Source organism: Pholis gunnellus (assembly GCF_910591455.1).
Source record: "Pholis gunnellus genome assembly, chromosome: 7".
Classification (NCBI taxonomy): domain Eukaryota; kingdom Metazoa; phylum Chordata; class Actinopteri; order Perciformes; family Pholidae; genus Pholis; species Pholis gunnellus.
Window position 1 is genome coordinate 20,149,103 of NC_136533.1, and position 17,860 is coordinate 20,166,962.

General features: G+C 42.5%; 1 protein-coding gene across 1 annotated transcript in view; it reads right to left on the reverse strand.

Moving 5' to 3' along the window:
- Positions 1-17,860, reverse strand: part of cdh13 (cadherin 13, H-cadherin (heart)) — a 292,151-nt gene that overhangs the window by 89,912 nt on the left and 184,379 nt on the right. Inside the window, exon 7 of the mRNA XM_079163343.1 lies at positions 17,102-17,280. Within this exon, the coding sequence (XP_079019469.1) occupies positions 17,102-17,280 (179 nt within the window). The remainder of the gene's footprint in view (positions 1-17,101; positions 17,281-17,860) is intronic.

Genomic DNA, 17,860 nt, shown 5'->3' on the forward strand with positions numbered 1-17,860 from the left:
TACAAAGAACTCTCAGTCCCTTATGCAAGAATACTGTAAGTGCAAGGAGCTAATCTCTTATTTTCATAGTCAAAATGTTGAGGATAGCATCATCATGCAATTGTATACATGACGGCACAGCACATAAAACTAAGTTTGTCTTTTTCTTTGCCATTTCATCTTGCCAACAATAAAAGCTTCTGGACTGCATTCCTCAAAAATACTGTTTTATTCTCACCCAGTTAAGCTAACAGCCTTGTCAAAATCCTTCAGTCCAACAGGCCAAAAGTATGGAAACACATATTGTCAGCAGTAAATGCTAAAAACCTTGACGCTCAGATGGTAGCACGTTGTTTAGGGGAAGTGTGACTCTGCCTAGATCCTCTTCTTTCTTCTCCACTTGTGGCCGCAGTGAAAGCGTCATACTCAAATGAGAAGGATTTGAATTGATGGTGCACGGCATTAAGTGCTATCAGTGGCATGTGGTACGTAAGACTGACACACTTTTTGATTGCTATAGGGGTTGTAAGAAGGACGAACCCCTGTCAAAACAGAGACTTTCTAATTGGATTTTGGATTATTCTCCACACTTACAGGTCACAGGGCCTGCCTGTTCCTAGTACTGTGAAGTATCACTCTACTCAAAGTGTGTCCATGTTCTGGGCAACATTGAAAGGGGTCTCTCCTGGGAGACTTCATGTGCTTTCACTCACTATTACTGTGTCAATGTGACAGCTCCCAATTCTAAGTCAACGACAGTCCTGTCAATGGCTTCCATTCAGTTAAGAGTGAAGAGTCTACTTTCGGTCCTATGAATTCTTGAGTAGTCTGTCCCTCGGAATCTGGTGGAAAAGATTCTGTGGAAACAGACTGCCTGATGACCTTAGTTTGCTTTACTGAGGTGTGCGCCCTACATCCTCGCATGGTCACAGGTGACTTTGTTGAAAATGACTCGACCTGTCCATATGCGACTAGGAGGTATCCAGTGCTGAAGCACCGCTGTCTGGCGCTCATCCAGAATTCATAGAACCGTAGTTACATTTGTAACTCTTGATATATTACTGACCACAGACATAGACAAATAGTTTCCACCATAAAGAAGAAGATGCTCCAGTGGATGCACCTCCTGAATATGCTGCTTTCGTAAAATACATTTGCTTCCAAGGCCAAATTTGAGTTCCTGCAGAAAACTCTTCAGAATCTTCATCTAAATGATAAATAATAATCCCTCCTTCAGTGCAGAGGAAGTGAAAAATAAGAACTTTCTAATGAGTTCAGGTTCACCGCATACAATGAGGCTTGTCTGTTTCTTAATTAGACCTATTGCAGCAAACATCACATCCTGCTGCAGGCTTAATTTGCCCATTAAGTTTCCAAGACAGCAGCCAAATTGTTTGGCATAGTCACACTTGTATAAAGATCAATGACAATCTTGTGGGCAATGACTCCATGTTGATTGTATTTGTTGTAATTAGTAACTTTCTAATGGGTTTTACAGAAAAATATTCCTTTTTCTTCGGATTTCGCCAACGCATGTGGTATTTGTGCAGTTTATTCAACAACATGTCTCTGGCAAAGAAAATGTCTTTGTTATTTCATTTCCCATGAAACCTGGCGTCTTATCTGTCTGCATTAATACATTTTCTGCAGGACCTTAGTAGGAGAAATGCTGCCTGGTGTGAGTAATGAGTCTGAGTGTTAGTTCGGCTTAGGGAGTGGGGCATGTACCTGCTTCCTACCTCAGGCAAGAGTCAACTGCCTCCACCGTGTTGAAGCTTACTTACACTGCACTGACAGCTGAATATCGGTTGACAATTACTCACATGGCAGCTACATGTGTATTATATAGTTCAAATGAAAAATGTTGTAAGTTTCTTTTTTCTCTTTGAGGGATTTATATCAAAGTCAAATTGGCCAACGCATCATCCACAAAGAGTATGTAAGCTTTTGAATAGGATCTGTTGAAATCTCCATAATCCTTGACACCAAAATTAAACTGCACTGTTTGATCGTTGAAGACACACTCCCTTCAAGCCTCTCATCCCACTTCAGTAAAACAGACAGGCTGGGGGGGGGGGGGGGGGGGGGGGTGAAAAAGAGACAAACATGCAACTAGAGTATAAACCTGCTGGGTTTTTTTGTCACAGACCTGACACATTGAAGAGATGTACAGTAATTCCAGCTTAATGTGTCTATGCTTCCTACTTTCATATGTATGTTTTAGCATCATTGGCCATAAGAGATCTGTTTTTGTCACACAGAATGTCTCCTCCATACATCAAGAAGTACACAGACCGATACCAGCCACGGTGCGGTGGTTGGAATAAGTTGTTATGATAAATTATTGAAGGGTGAACACTTTTTAACTGCACTCACTGCCTCATCCTTTAGACTCTTCTAGCCACACTTTGTGTCAGGCTTAATCAAATGATATCAACTATACCTAATACAAATATCATCTTGTTTCTGGAACCCTTTCCACACTGTACACCCCTCAACTGGATGAATGTGAAGGTGCTAGATAAGGAGTTCTCACCGCTACATGTGTGTCATTTCCCAGGCGGGTAAGTACGGTACATTATGTTTTCACTGACGTTATGAGACAGTTGACCAACCCAGTCATTCTTCAGGTGGTCACTTGATACAAGAATAAAGTGATTAATACATCATTTATTTTTCCTAAAATTTTGTACCTAGTTGCATTGTTGTAGGAAGCATAGACAGTTGACCCCTTTCTCCCAAAATATGGGAGAAAGGGGTTGAAGCATGATCCTTAATCCTTCTTTTTGAAGCCAAACCGTTTGTTTGGTTAGGATGTACCATCATGGTGTAGATTGATTATGGCATGGTAGCAGTGTTTATTAATTATAAAATGATTGTTTTTCTATAAGATGGAGTACTTCCTGATCTCCTACAGGTTATAAGTAAGATATTTATAATGTCAAGGCAAGTCATGGAAATGTCAACTCGATGCATAGGGTATTTGGGACTCCCACATACAGTAAAGACAGTTTTATAGTTTTTTTTTACCCTCAAATTTATCCTCAATTTAGCTCGGGGGCTTGGTCAAACCAGCATTGTAAATGTCAAAACTACAGAGAGAAGTCAATGAATTCCGATGGAATTGCCACAATCTAATGATGGCAAAGTGAATGTTCGGGAGCCAGAGTGAACTTATTGTCCCATTAGAGACCAAGCAAGCTGTAGGTCACCAAGTTAACTAATGTGTCTGCTTCAGTAGATGCAATATGCCAAGCTATCAGCTGAGCAAGAGCTTGTTTTCCCTATTTCAAACAAAAGACTATTTGATCAAATAATGAACAATTTTCAGAACAAAATTCCTTAATTTCATCTTTACGGGGTCGTTGATAACACATATAACATTTCTACCACTTTCTCAGTTTAAAAAAAAGGGGCTACAGGTGTTTATACATGATGTTATATGTGTGTGTGTGTGTGTGTGTGTTTGTTTTGGTACATAGTGAGTTTGTGAGTAACATGGGTTCTCTTTTTCTCTATCAGGGTGCTGATGTTATCCTTGTGGCCCAGAGGCCACAGGACTTATCAGGCAAACATTCATCCATGCAGGTCACTGACAGAACCCTGAGCCGCTGCATTACATCTGGACCATGACTTCAACACAAACCTCCGTCCCCAGGATTGTACTCAGCAAAAAAAAAAAAAAAAAAAACTCAAATATTGACTCCATTCCACTGAACAAACTTCAGAGGAAGTTTCCGTGGTGACGGTCTCACATGCCGCTTTGTGTCTCCAGCTTTCAGAGGGACGAGGACGTCTCATTTGCCCTTTGAACAGAGGCCATTATGTTCGCGGTATTCAAAATGGCCCTTATGTGGGCTCGTTGTAAATATTGTTTATAATGCACCCACCAATGCACTGCAACATACAATGAAGAGGTTTACCCGTCAATATGGAAGAAGTGCCATCACAAGTCATTAAAGGAAGTGCTCATTAGCTTCTTTGCATGGAGTTAGATGGGACGATATGTAGCTGGAGCAAGCAGCTGGTTAGCTTCTCACAAAGACTTTAACAGAGGGGAAACAGTTAGCCTGGCTCCGTCCAAACGTAACAGTATCTGCCTACCAGCACCTCTAAAGCTAAGGAATTAACAAATGACATCTTTTTTGGTAAATCTGTGAAAAAAACGATCCTCATACTTGTATACATCGGAAGGACTGAACATTTCCATAGCTTTGTGTGGAACAAACGATATTATAATTGGGTCAGCTCAGGCATCCTCTCAGAATTCAGAGATACCCAAAATAAAAACTACAACAATGTAGCTTACAGTCAATATTGATCTATTTATGTGGCACACTGATTTTTTTTTGTTTTATTTCCGAGTCATCTGAAGTTTCCTGTGGGATTCCACTGAAAACATTTCAAGCAGACATCTAAAATAGAACAAACCAATGATTTCTTTTTATGATTGTCCAGGGAGAATCGTGAGAGAGAGACAGAGACAGAGAGAGAGAGAGAGAGAGAGAGAGAGAGAGAGAGAGAGAGAGAGAGAGAGAGAGAGAGGGAGAGAGAGAGAGACAGACAGAGAGTGGGAATATGATGCTAGTTTAAGTGCATTCAATCAAACTCTGACTCAGACTGGCAATAAATAGATTAAACACTAAATGGAAATGGCAGCAGAGAAGGTTTAACTCCCTATTTGACTATTGGATTTAACAAAATAAAAGTACATTTACAGAATCCCACTGCTGGGCTCCACAAGGAGAATTACAGTAGGACCTCCGCACATATGCCCCAATTTGTGTCAATGCCAACTTCCTCCTCTCGACTTCTCTTTTAGAAAAGAATACAAACACAAACCCAAGCTGCAAACAACTGATCAATGTCTCTACTGAGGGAGGGGGTGCGTATGGCTATTTGGAGGGATCTATACACTGCGGCTATGGGCAACTAAAGAGAGATCGGCCCCCCCGGTAGCATTGTGTTTGCTTAAGCAGAGACAATGAACCATACTGAATTTCATCAGCAAAGAGAAAGTGGCATGGAAAAGGGAACAATAAAAAAATACTGAGCACACAACAACAAACTTTTCCAATCAATGCACTTTCTCACGGAGACAGGGTGAAATTAATTCTCGCCTGAAGGGCTATTGTAGGGGGGAGGTTCACTGGAGAGTAAGAGCTGTTGACAAATACTCTTTATCCTCAGGTCAATGAAGATGGGAAAAAATAAGGGATGAAAGAGAAAGGAGCGAGGGCAGCAGTGGGAAGTCTTGTGAAGAATGAGACGGCAGGAGGGAGGGAGGGAGAGGACAGAGAGAGAGAGAGAGAGAGAGAGAGAGAGGGAGAAGTGAGGAAAGGAGCGATCAAGAGGGAGGTAAGAGTGTTGAAGCTCTCTCTAAGCCTAATGACCATCACCAGGACCTCCCTGACATTTCTGAAGCCCTCACTTCCACTTAGCATGGACGTTTCCCTCGGAGCAGCTAACAGTTGTTTCACCCTAATTATTCCGCCCTCCACCTGCACGCCTCAGTCTGCTTGTCACTCTCCTTCATCTCTCTATTCTCAGGTCTCACCCTCCTGTCCTTTCCTCCCTCCTTCTCTCCGCTGCCCTTTCAATACCTCCTTAGGACACAGGGAAAGTCAGAACTCTCCATTCTCGTAGATTAGTTCTGAATTTTAAAAAGGTCTTTTGTGGGTTTTTTTTTTTTTCTGTGTGCATACTAATTAGAATGAGCCAATATTGAATATCTTCCTTTGCCATTTTAGATGTGTTTGTTTTTAAGGAACACGTTTAAAATCCTTCAAAGTAGCAGTCAAGAGACTAACACCATTTTGGGATGGGGCAGAATACATAAGGATTATTATTGCCTTTCATTATTATGGACTCTTCCTGCTAATATTAGCATTATTCATACCAGACTCTCTGTGCCTGGGGAATGACAGAAACAAGTTGGAGCAGAAATAATGGCCTGGTGGTACATTCCAACCTGTTCATGAGCAAAACTAAAAGGTTGGGAACTCAAATAAGAAACCTTTAAAATAAGGTAAGGGAGTGGCGTAGGAGTAATTTAGCATTACACATCCATACAACTGGGTGTCTCACAAGATATACTATACATTTGGAAAGAATTGTCCAAATTGAAGCATCTAAGGCCGAGACATAGAGCCTTCCTTACTCGTAAACCCTGCCTCTTTTAATCCCCACACCACCGGTTTGTAGTCCTCAAGCCTGACCCAAGATAACCCTGATGATATAACCACGCTTACATTTTCCCACCAGTGTCACAGAAGACATTATTCAAAAATGTGCCCAGACATTTGTGATGGATACAGTGCCATTGTGTGTCAAATTGGTTGACTGTCTCTCTTTAAGGAGATTACGCACAGCGCCTAAACTTTGTATTTCGCCGTCTCAGACCTAATTCTTTAATCACAGCTTAATGAGAGGCAATTCGCTTGACAGACAAAACGTTTCCATCATCTCTCAGCTTCGTGGGTTTTCGACTTTGAACAGATTGTGTTGCTGCAGCAGTGTCTCTACCCCTGTGCCACATGGACATACATAATGGATGTTTGAAAAGTCATTACAGCACTCTGGGATGCCAAGCAGGTTACTGGATGTACACAGCAGAAACTCACTGAGCTCTGGCAAACCACAAGGCAGATGACTTAGCTTCGGATTTTAATTGCTCACAAACGAACAACATTATTTTGCCTTTGTTTTAAGTCTCTCCAAAGATAAATCTGTCCAATTTGGGTTAAATTGTGAATGTCCAGAGCAAATATTCAGATTTAATGTGCAATTAATATAACAGACAAACTATTTGTTGCTGAGTTAATGTACAGTACAGTGGAGTAATGTCTACCTGAGGAGAGAATAAAGTCTGAATAAAGCCCTCTGTGTGTGTTGTAATTCCAGCTTCTCTGTGCTTTGTTGACATAGCTGGGCCGGCCGCCTCTGCTTTTAGTGCGTGTACGTGTGCATGTGAGCGTGCCCCACTGGCTACTTCATGGCGGTTAAAGCTGATGACCCGACCAACGCCGTCATCGAGAAAGCATAGCTACCATCTCAGGTTTCCCCTCAGGTAAACACCGTTAGCTCCGCACTGCTGTAGTTTGCACCGTTAGCTTCGTGAGCGAGCATATTGGGTTTATGTAATATTAAAATATATTCTCAACCAAAAGAAGGGTTCTTTTTAGGCTTTACGAGTAAATGAGATATGGCTTTAAATCTACTATGCTTCTGTCCTTTTTAACAGAAAGGCGGGAAAGCGAGGCCGACACCCACATAGGTCACTCATGGGTCTTTGACAATGGACGCAGTTTGCGTCGCGTTCTCTGCCGGTTCAGTGCACTTTGCGGCGTGGAGGTCTGATGGGGGGGAAGTAGCCGATCCGGCAGCCAGAGCGACGACGGGCACCATCAGACCTCTGCACCTTCTTTACCTCGTCACCTGCTGACTGCTTAACACTACAGACAAATTGGAAGCGGAACTATGGTCGCATGGATGTTATATATATTGCAAGTGCGAACATAAGAGGGGCCTGTGCTTAGCAAAGGGGAGCAAAAACAACATTCACGACTGCGTCAGCTCCACTGCAAGGTCTAAACGATTTAGAACAAAGAGTTAAACGACAGACAGGGAATAAATAATGATCTGGGATTTTTTTTTTTAAATTGACTAAATCCATTAAGCATTATTTCTTTTCTATTACTAATTCTATTACTCTCTTACAGGCTATAAAATTTGCAACAATTAAATTGTACATCAAGACATTTTGTAAATTAATAATCATTTTGTGTTTTCTAAAAGTAATCACGGAATAATGTGTCTCTGACTTCAAAATCTCTCTTAATTTTAAAATCTATTATCAAATTTGTCCTGCCTTATTGCTCTCCATTGTTCCATCCTCTTAGTGTCTTAATGATCACATTTTTCTCCGTTCTCCTTCTTATTTTCCATTTTACCTGACTCCTCCGACCCAACCGATCTACCTTGTTGTTCTCTTTGGTCCCAGGCTTTCATTGACTTCTGTCAGTGAGACTCAATTAATTAAAGCCAAGCAAAAAGAAAAAAAGAAAAAGATTAACAACACACACTTTTACCCACAATGCCCAGGGGACTCAATTTGTCTAGAGGAATGCGCTGCTTAAAAAAAAACTGTGATTGACACCTCTAACCTTCATTGGGATGTAATCTTCATCTTTAGCACTCAGAGATCTAATTAATTAGGGGGAATCTCATTTCCTCACTAATGCAACTGGACAGAGGCGTGATAGAAGAGGGAGAGAAGGGAGGAGAAGGAGAGGAAGGATTCAGATGGAAGAGGAAAGGAAGGGGAACCGTATTTCATCAATGCCTGTGAACGGTGTCCACCTTGTTCATTTTAGAGAAGAACAAGAGAGCGTGAGGTGGTTGGGTTCAGACCAACTACACTGTATTGATTACAGCTGCCAGAACTCTGGCTACTGGCCATCACATAAGGAGACACTCCAGTAACACTCCTTATAATGGGATCTCTTGGTAATGTACTCAAGTGTTTCACTTTCTTTCCTGGACTTCTTTCCTGTGTTAAAGCCATCACCTACAGTATGTTTGAGGGAATTTTTGTTTTGTCTTCTTGCTGCACTGCAAACAATTGCGTGTCAATTTAAGAAGTCGAAGTTGAATTGGCTGTGGATGCATGTACCTTTCCTATTTAACCATGAACAAAACCTTAACTTGTTGTTTTACTGTAGCAAATGTCAAGTGTGTGAACAGTAATAAAAGACAAGCCTAAAATAAGGGATTTCATTTGACAGCAGCCACTGCAAAGTACTGGCCTTAATGAACTGTATATATGAACCCCTATAGCGTCAGCGCTGGGCCGCCCTATATGCTGAATACGCAATAGCATGGGGCCCTGAGAATCCTTCTGCCAATCAATGGCAGTGGCAGCTGAAATGTGATGTTACTTAGCTGTCAGTAAATGAGCAGCACAATGTGAGTGAAAGTGGAAACGGTTGTTGTTTATAACTGGACTTTAGCGGTTTTATCTTTGCTATATGTCTGGGGTACTGGTACAGGCAGCAGATATCCTGCTGCTTATTGTTTACAGTCTGATTAGCAACTTGCGAGACTGGATTTGGAGTTGAGAGAAGTTAACATTCAACCAAAGCCTGCTCAAACGGGATTAGACAATACTACTTGGAGAAGAAACAGAAACCAGAACGCTTTTGATATCAAAATCTTGTCCCTCTGCCTACTGATTCTACATACGAATGCAGAAACTGTTTATAGAGATTACACGGAGTGAGAAGGAAAATTAAACATATTTGCACATTCATAGAGTCTGGATTTTTCTATTAGAGAGGAGGAGAATGTTAAGAATTCCCAATGAGGTATTTGTACTTTCTTTTATGTAAATACCTTATCAGCCAAACTATTAAGAGTACCGTTATGTCTGAAAAAGTGTCTGGAGGGGAACCTTAACAAATGACACACACACACACACACACACACACACACACACACACACACACACACACACACACACACACACACACACACACACACACACACACACACACGCCATGCACTAGCCAAATTAAAACAGATACGCAAATAAATCTCAAAAGATCATTGTGTTAATCATCAGCAAATCTATCAATTTAGGGAGTGACAAGCAGCTACGCCCCCCACCTTCTCCACAGTACATGCACATAAGGTCCAGACTAAAGCACGATTATGACTTCACAGCATCAGCCACTTCACACAGGAAGCAACCGGGTACAGAAGAAAACATTTTGGATCGATTTTTTCTGAAGGGTAGAAAGACCTATGAATATATTTCACACTACTCGTAGTCCACACTGGTTGTAGTTCATTTATACATACTGGCTGTAGTTCATTCATATACTGTAGGTCTTGATGCTCTCAGTTCTTGCAGATACACACTGCTGTATCTTATAATGACTTCCACACAACTCTGAAGCTTGTGACTACAGATATGGTTGAAAAAGCATCTCGCTGGGCAGTGAATACAAAGTGCCTCGGCTACTTTGTTGTTGCTATGAATAAAATACCAACGCTGTAGCTAAAAATGATTATCCATCCATGCTGCAGTCTCTTCGCCTGCACGAACCTTCCCGAGTCTCACTTCTCCATTAAGCTGGCGACTGGAGGCTGCATCTCTTAGCAGATATCGCACCGGCACTTCACACTCTCACTGATCCTTCGTCCTTCTTGTCGGCCACCTCACAGGCTGCGCTGCACCTCTTCACACTGGCTTGCCATGCCTCCTTTCCCCCCCTTATCCACTCTGAGCCTTCTGGAACCCCCTAACTCTGTCCATACTCGCCTGCATCTCTCACCACCCAGCTCATCTACTCGCACCTTTCCAATCTACAGATCATAATAGGGGGATGAAAGGGAGTTTATAAACTGAAGTGCACATCAGATCTGCTGTAATGAAATCTTATCAATGTGTTCCCCGTGCTGTATGATTTGCATATAAATGACATAATGTAATAACTCTCTCAGGCCTCTACCTGGGAGGAGTAAATATCTCTCTGTCGGCTTTGTCTCGTTGCTGTGACGCGAGGAAACGAGACGCTAATTGAAGAGAGGAAAGCATCTTTATGTGACGACTGACATTCAATTATGTTTGGGGGATCAGATTAGGTGGTGCCCCCAGAAATGTTTCAAAACAACATTTTGCAGGGCGGCAACTCTGAAGGCAGCCGAGGATGTAATTTGAATGGCTGCTTGAGGCCCGCGCTGAATGGCGCTGCTCTGAATGGAATCACTATGCTATGACCTGCGAGTAATTGGATGTCCAAAGTGAAGTGTTGACAGAGAGTGGGAAGCGAGGCTGACAGAAACAAAAAAAAAAAAAAGCGATAGACAGTGAAACAGGGAGACAAAGAGAGAAAATAAAACAAAATGAAAATCAGCGGGAAGACAATGCAGGGAACAGGCACGACGAGAGGTTAAACAAAAAAAAAAAGCACAGTAAAGATGGAAAGAATAACAACAATGAAGGCAGAGAAAGTGAATCTGCCAAAGCTTCCGTTGTCATTCATCACAGCGCACAGGCATGTAGCCGCTGTGGCCACGGAGCCAAATAAGCCATTAGACAGGATAAGCTTTCTTATCAGCCCAACGCTGTCAGGGAGCACACTGCCAAGGTCGCACCAAACAAACACCGGGGTCACTTTACTTACATCCATCATTACATAGTATACTGCTGATCAGAGATAATTGTGTACATCCATCCATCTACCAGTCAATCTGGATTTTTTACCCGTTACGCATAACAGAGCAGGTGTTGTAAAGTAAACACATTTACACCGCAGGCAACAGGAAGGTAAGTCCTTAATATATTGCTGACAGATGATGTGCGTGCATCAACAAAGAATACACCCCATCCTGGTTATCGGTTATGTATACAGTAAAACAGGCTGCACATATTCAACTGACTCAGAGCGTAGAATATAACCTTTTTGTCGTTTTCCTATAATGATTGTTAAGCACTGCTATTCAATCTGAAAGTCACCTTCAGGTAGAAATAAAAAACAACATGGTGCACTGCATTGTTTGTTAAGATGTGCTCTTCTGTCTGACAGAAGAAACAAAATGGATTTAACAAGCACTCATGACGAAGCTCCACAGATGGAAGGGAATAAAATAATAACTGAACTTGCAGGAAAAGAAACATGCAGGTTTACCTGCTTGAATACAAACATCACAAGTCCACCAGACACACACACACACACACACACACACACACGCACCCACATCTATTTTATCTCCATGTAATTCACCTTTGTAGAACATGGAAGGGGATGGAGGGGTCGGCCGACTCCATCGATTGGCTATCCTTAGCAGTGACAGCTCCCAGATTGGCCAGAGAGCATTAGAGAGTCAGAAAGTCACACTGCCATTAGCAGTCTGTCCTCTCTGGTTACAGTCTGCCTGCACACAGACAGTCCATAGACTGAAATAGATCACAAAGATCGGCGTGCGTGTGTGTGTGTGGCATCGGCAGATGGCTGTGCTCATGACTCACTCTATCACTGTAGTAGCTTTAAACATATTCTGCATGCAGTTCAAGCCAATAACCTCAGCTCTCCACTTTGATTTTTCTTATTTAGTGTGTGCTATTACCTCTCAGATCAATGCCCGTCTAGACGTCAAGGCAGGCTTTCCACATCTATTTGCGCGTGTGTCTGCGTGTGCTGGTAAATTGGTATTCGCAATGTCATCAGGGCAGTATAAATCAGAATACATGAATTCATGCTGGTTACATGTTACTTTATATGAGTCACGATTTCAGAGGAGCCTTGTAATTTTCGAGACCACGGGGACATTTACCGTGCTCCCTGCCTGCATGCCTCCATCTACCCGGCTCTCCTCACTTCTTTTTCTGATTCACATCTCCAATCCTCCAGTTCACACGCCTCTGAAAAGGATCGACTGCAGTAGGGCTGTGTGAGTGTGAAGTGGTGCAAGAAAGTTGGCTGAGAGAACTAGGGTCTGAATGATAATTCAGCCAGCTGAGTTTTGGGGATTAGTTTTCTGTATCATGCACAGTAGGAGATTTGACGGGGGATGAGGCACTGTTAACAAAATGACTAAAATGCATGGCCCTTGTTAATCTATCCAGATGGCGTTGCATCCGGACCCTGGACTTAAAACCGAATTCCGGCTTCTATTTCAACTGGCGCAGCTTTTCCAGCGGCGCAGGCAACACACCGACCAATTACATGTGTTGTAAATCACATATTCTGACAAATTACACGACTCGAGTGAGATTTGAAGGGGGAGAGACGAGGAAAAAGAACAAAGAGTAGGAGAATTACGTGAGTCAGAGATGTTGTTTCACATGACGTTCTCCAAAAAGAGAAAAGTGGTCAGAGAGACCAGAGTCTGTAACCAAGAATGGACCGACTTAATTCTTCCCACGGGCAGTTTAAAACCAGTATGTCTCATATGTTCAGAGACCGTGGCGATAAATAAAAGAGGTAATGTGAAGCGCCACTACGAGACCAAGCACAACTCTTTTTAGCAAACTTACCCACTCAAATCCAAAATGAAGTGACAGATAATAAACTACCTAAGAGCCCAATAGATCAGAATCCTAACACATTAATTCACTAGAGGAATAGAGCTGAAACAAGTGGTTTAATAACCACAGACAAAGTCCCTGCACACACATTTCTCTTATTAGAAGATGGGGAAAATATAATATCGTGTTTTTTGATTGACATCACTTCACACTGGAATTAACTGAATTTAAAACTGCAGGGCAATTCAGTTAAATTCATTTTTCTAAAATAAGTAGTTGTGTAATTTATTCTTTAATCCAGCCCTTGTATTTAGTTTGTATTATTTATAATTCAACCAGTTCAATTTGAAATCTGACAATAAATATTGTTGAGATATTTTTCAATTGAACTTTCTTTATTTGATTTGACAGTCAGTTGTCTATTACATACAGACATTAATACAACTGTTGGCTACATCAATATACATGGGACTAAATCATAACGCCAGTTCGACATTATTGTGACGTTCCGGTCCTTTGCATGAGGACATTCTCTCTAACTGGACCTCGTTGAACTTGAATTGAAAACCCCAGGGCTATTATTTATGCTTCTGTGATGGATGAGGCTGAAGACATCGTTTGTCCAAGTTTGACGTCACAGATTTGTGAATTTAAGCTTGGACAAACTTAATTCCGTTCTATCTTTCAGAAAGATAACGCAACACCTCACACAATGTCGCTGTCAAGCTGCCATAGGCTTGCCTCCACACAGGCCAAAGAGGGTGGCATGTTGGTGAGAGATTTCAACCCTTTTTCCTTCCCCCAATACCAATCAGATGTCTATCAGTATGTTGACTGTTCTGATCCAATTCTACATTTGACAAAAAGTCACTCTCCCTCAGTGTGTGTTGTTATCAGAGCTTCTCCTTCTTTGTCTACATAGGCGGGCCGGTCGAGCTTGCTTTTAAGTGCACGTTAGTGCCGGTGGGTGTGCCGCACTGGTTAGCTCACATTGCCACTCTGCATTGCTGTCATACAAGCGTAGCACCCGTCCTCAAGTTCCCCCCTCAGGTAAACACTGTTAACAACAGCGTTGACACGTTGAGAGGCAATCCAAATGCTCCCTATCTCGGATATCTGGCACCTTTTAATTCCAGTGAGTGGAGTACAGGCATGTGTTTCCATGCGGTAGCTACACTGCACAGCCTCAGCTCATCGGCAGACACTTTCAGATGTTCGTCAACAGGTGAAGACGGACATTTTTGTGAAGCAGATTCATTTCTTCTAACAGCGTTCGGATGATTAGGAGATATTGTACATGTGCATTAAGTGAAAGATGTGAACCGACGTGTTTTCAGACTCATCCCCGCAGCAATATTAGCTGTCAGAAATTACAGCCTACCATTGATCCAACAGCGTCGTGTGTCAGAATAATATCAGACAGTGAGGGGAGACGTGCCCAAAGTGAAGTGAGGAGAAAAGCACAGAGCGATGGAGTAAATGTACATATCAAGACAGGACTTTACACCAAAGTGAAAACACGAGAGGGGAAATCAAACTGATTTTCATGTGACAAAATTGATTTTCCAATTTCCTCCAGAGTGCTTTCTGCTCCCCCGGAGTAGGTGACATGTCTATCCAAATACACTCAAAGCTCCACCTGAATGACGTGGAGTTTGGACAACGGAGGAGCAAAGTTTGCTCATCTCTCGCTTTTTCTTTCTTCGTCTTTGTCTTGGTGTGTAAATCTCTCTCTTTCTCTCTCTGTCATACATATACAGCACACATATGCTGTACATGCTGTCTCCAAATATATATATATATATATATATATATGCTGCATGACAGATGGAAGGGATATGTGACATGCCGGAGCCATATTTGTGAGAATGTGCTGAAGTGGCTGGGCTTAAATCTCTTCAGACCTAGACGAGGACAGTTGAGAACTTATGCCTTCTGCACTTCCATCTGGCTCTGCTGACTGAAGAAGTATTACTTTTTTTCTCTATTTCTTAAAAAGAGATGCTGCACTGCGGCTGGACTACTGCTTAAATCCCAGAGGACATTTTTTTAAAATCCAGCACACTAATAAATGATGGCGGTGTGAGGGGTTGGGGGTAGACACTTACAGATACAACATAAAGACAACATGGCACTTCAGGCTTATACAGCTGTTAGGTGGCCACATCTGTCATGGACTGTGACACCACTCATACTTCAAAAAGGACTTTTGAAAGAAAGATTTGTGTGTTTTGAGTTGCTGTAGAACACAAATGAGTTGGCACAGCAGAGGAAAAACAAGGAGAAAACACTGATGTCAGGGAGGTCTTTGTCACAGCAGTGCTACTTCATGAAGAGAAGATGAACTGGAAAGTCCTCAGCCATCACGTTTCTTTTTTCTAAAGCTTTTAAAATCCTGTTGTGTGGGAAGACATACTACACTAAAACACTCATGATGGACTGTTTTAAGCAAAAAGGGCCAAAATCAATGTTTTTCACTGAGTCCACACAACTCCACACCCCAGATATTTCATTTTCAGACTTGTAGTCTTTAGCCCCAACCCCCGCTGACGCAAGTGACATCACTTTAGGCAAGTTATCACACTTCACGCAGCCCCCTCTGGAGCCACAAAAGGCTTCATACAACATTTAGCAAATTGTGTACCATCGGTGTAGAATCCCTTTCCAAGTACAGTCTGCTCCCAGGCAGATCTCAACAAACTCAAGAAACACCGGCTCCGACCGGTTAAACAGGTTACAGCAAAAACCTCTCCATCGCTCTGCATCAAAACAAATGGAAATCTGACAGGAACAGGTGTGCAATCAGCTCTGTCCAGACAGCTCCCATATGAGAATCAAGTGAAAATGATGTGTCTGGACAAACTCAGTGTGGCCGCTATACCTAAGGTGCTCATTAAATCAGCCGTGCGAGTGAAATAATCAAACCTTGACTCCAGCGTGAATCTGCCCACATACAGAGACAGCTGACTTGGGTCTCAGGTCTTGTTGACTTTGAAGGACTTACTAATAACTCCAAGAGTTTATCGACGATGGAAAATAAAGTGATCTGAGATTTATTGAGGCCACAAACAGGCTGACAATTTGGCTGCGTGTGCCTACTTTGAAGGCATTCAACTGCATACCAACACCAGCCTGTAGTCAGTGGTAATAAATCTTGGCTGCCGACGGATGGAGGAGTACTGCTGTTGTTTAGTTTTTCTTGGATTTTCTTTTCATGGATCTTTTGAAAAAATCCTTGAAATTATATCCTTCAAAAGGCTCACTATCAAAGATGAGAAAGACAAGCATGCGTCTCTTGAAACATTCAATCTCTCAATCGGCTCAGAAAAGCAGCACCAACAGTGCTCACTGCATTGATTACACTACATCTCATTTCACCGTACTTTTAATCAATTACACCTCTATCAAACAGTTTACTGTAGCTCGGGGAGCGGCTCATCAGACCGGTTAGCCGCCATGGTTCCAGCAGTTCCGGATGGGAGCTTTTCAGCCGGGCTTGTTGGACACCATCAGAGCCGGCGGATGAGTGTGTACCACCTCAATTAAACTGTGCGCTAAGTGTCTGACAACAGCTAATATTCCTCTTCCACCAGCGAACCCAATCGATGTTCTGGCATTCGTCACACTGCTGAAAAAGCAATCATCCCGTTGTCTCGCTCCGGTTAGATGGGGAAATGGAGAGACTCTCATCTGGCTTCTGCGCCCGCTCACTGGAATGCACCAGCACTTAATCTCACAAAAGACACACACATGTGGGTGGCATACAACACACACACACACACACACACACACACACACACACACACACACACACACACACACATACTGTATACACACTTTCTTCACTCTACTCACTGGCAAGCATTGATGACATGCTGAGAGAGAGTAGATGTACCACAAAAAAATAATGTCAGTGACACGCGTAAGGCTTGTGACAATAAGCTGTCCAGCAAAGAGCCACACTCCACTTGGAACACAGTGTGACCCAACGCACACACACACACACACACACACACACACACACACACACACACACACACACACACACACACCCACACACATTTGCAGACGTTTGTCAAGTCAACCCACCTCTCTGTCAAGCAACTTGTCGGAGATGACGGTGACAATGTCGCCTCTTTCCGCATCGATGTAGAACATGTTCGGGGACGGCTTGTCCGGCGACTGCCTGACAATGTTGTAGCGCAACGCTGCGTTATTTGTGCCGGGGTCGTCTGCGTCGAACGCCGTCATCGTCATCACCGTGGTACCTGGAGGAGACAGTGACAGACGGGGGTTGAGTCTGGAATCAAACGTACTTTCCATTTGAAACACGTGAGAGAGAGGGGGCTATACGCTGGTGTGAAGACGGCACTTTAGAAGACTGAAAACACAGTTTGAGAAGATGCAGCAGGAGTTGCTTTTGGATTCTGGAGATTGATGAGCATCTTTCATTGTGTAACCCAAACACAATTTGAAAAAGCTCCCCGAAATATTGTTTTGAAATTGAACGAAACAGGTTGACCTCACAGACTCTTTCTAAAGGTGTGCACATTTTGACATTTTCTATTTCAAAAGCTTTACATTCCGACACTATAGATGCACGTTTTAAGCTAGAAAAAACATGGTCTACATGGTATTTCTTATCAAAGTGTATTATAATATGCACTGTGTTTGGGGATCTAAAATGAGAGCAAGCTTAGCAGCAGATGTTTGAAAAGAGCAATTTCAAACTACTGATAGCCGCTTAAAAAGTTAGCCTTTCCCAATTATGTGTTTTCTCCCCGGAGTCAGCTCGAACAGCATGGTGCATTTGGTTTGTTAATGGGAACAAAAATGGAAATCTCGCCC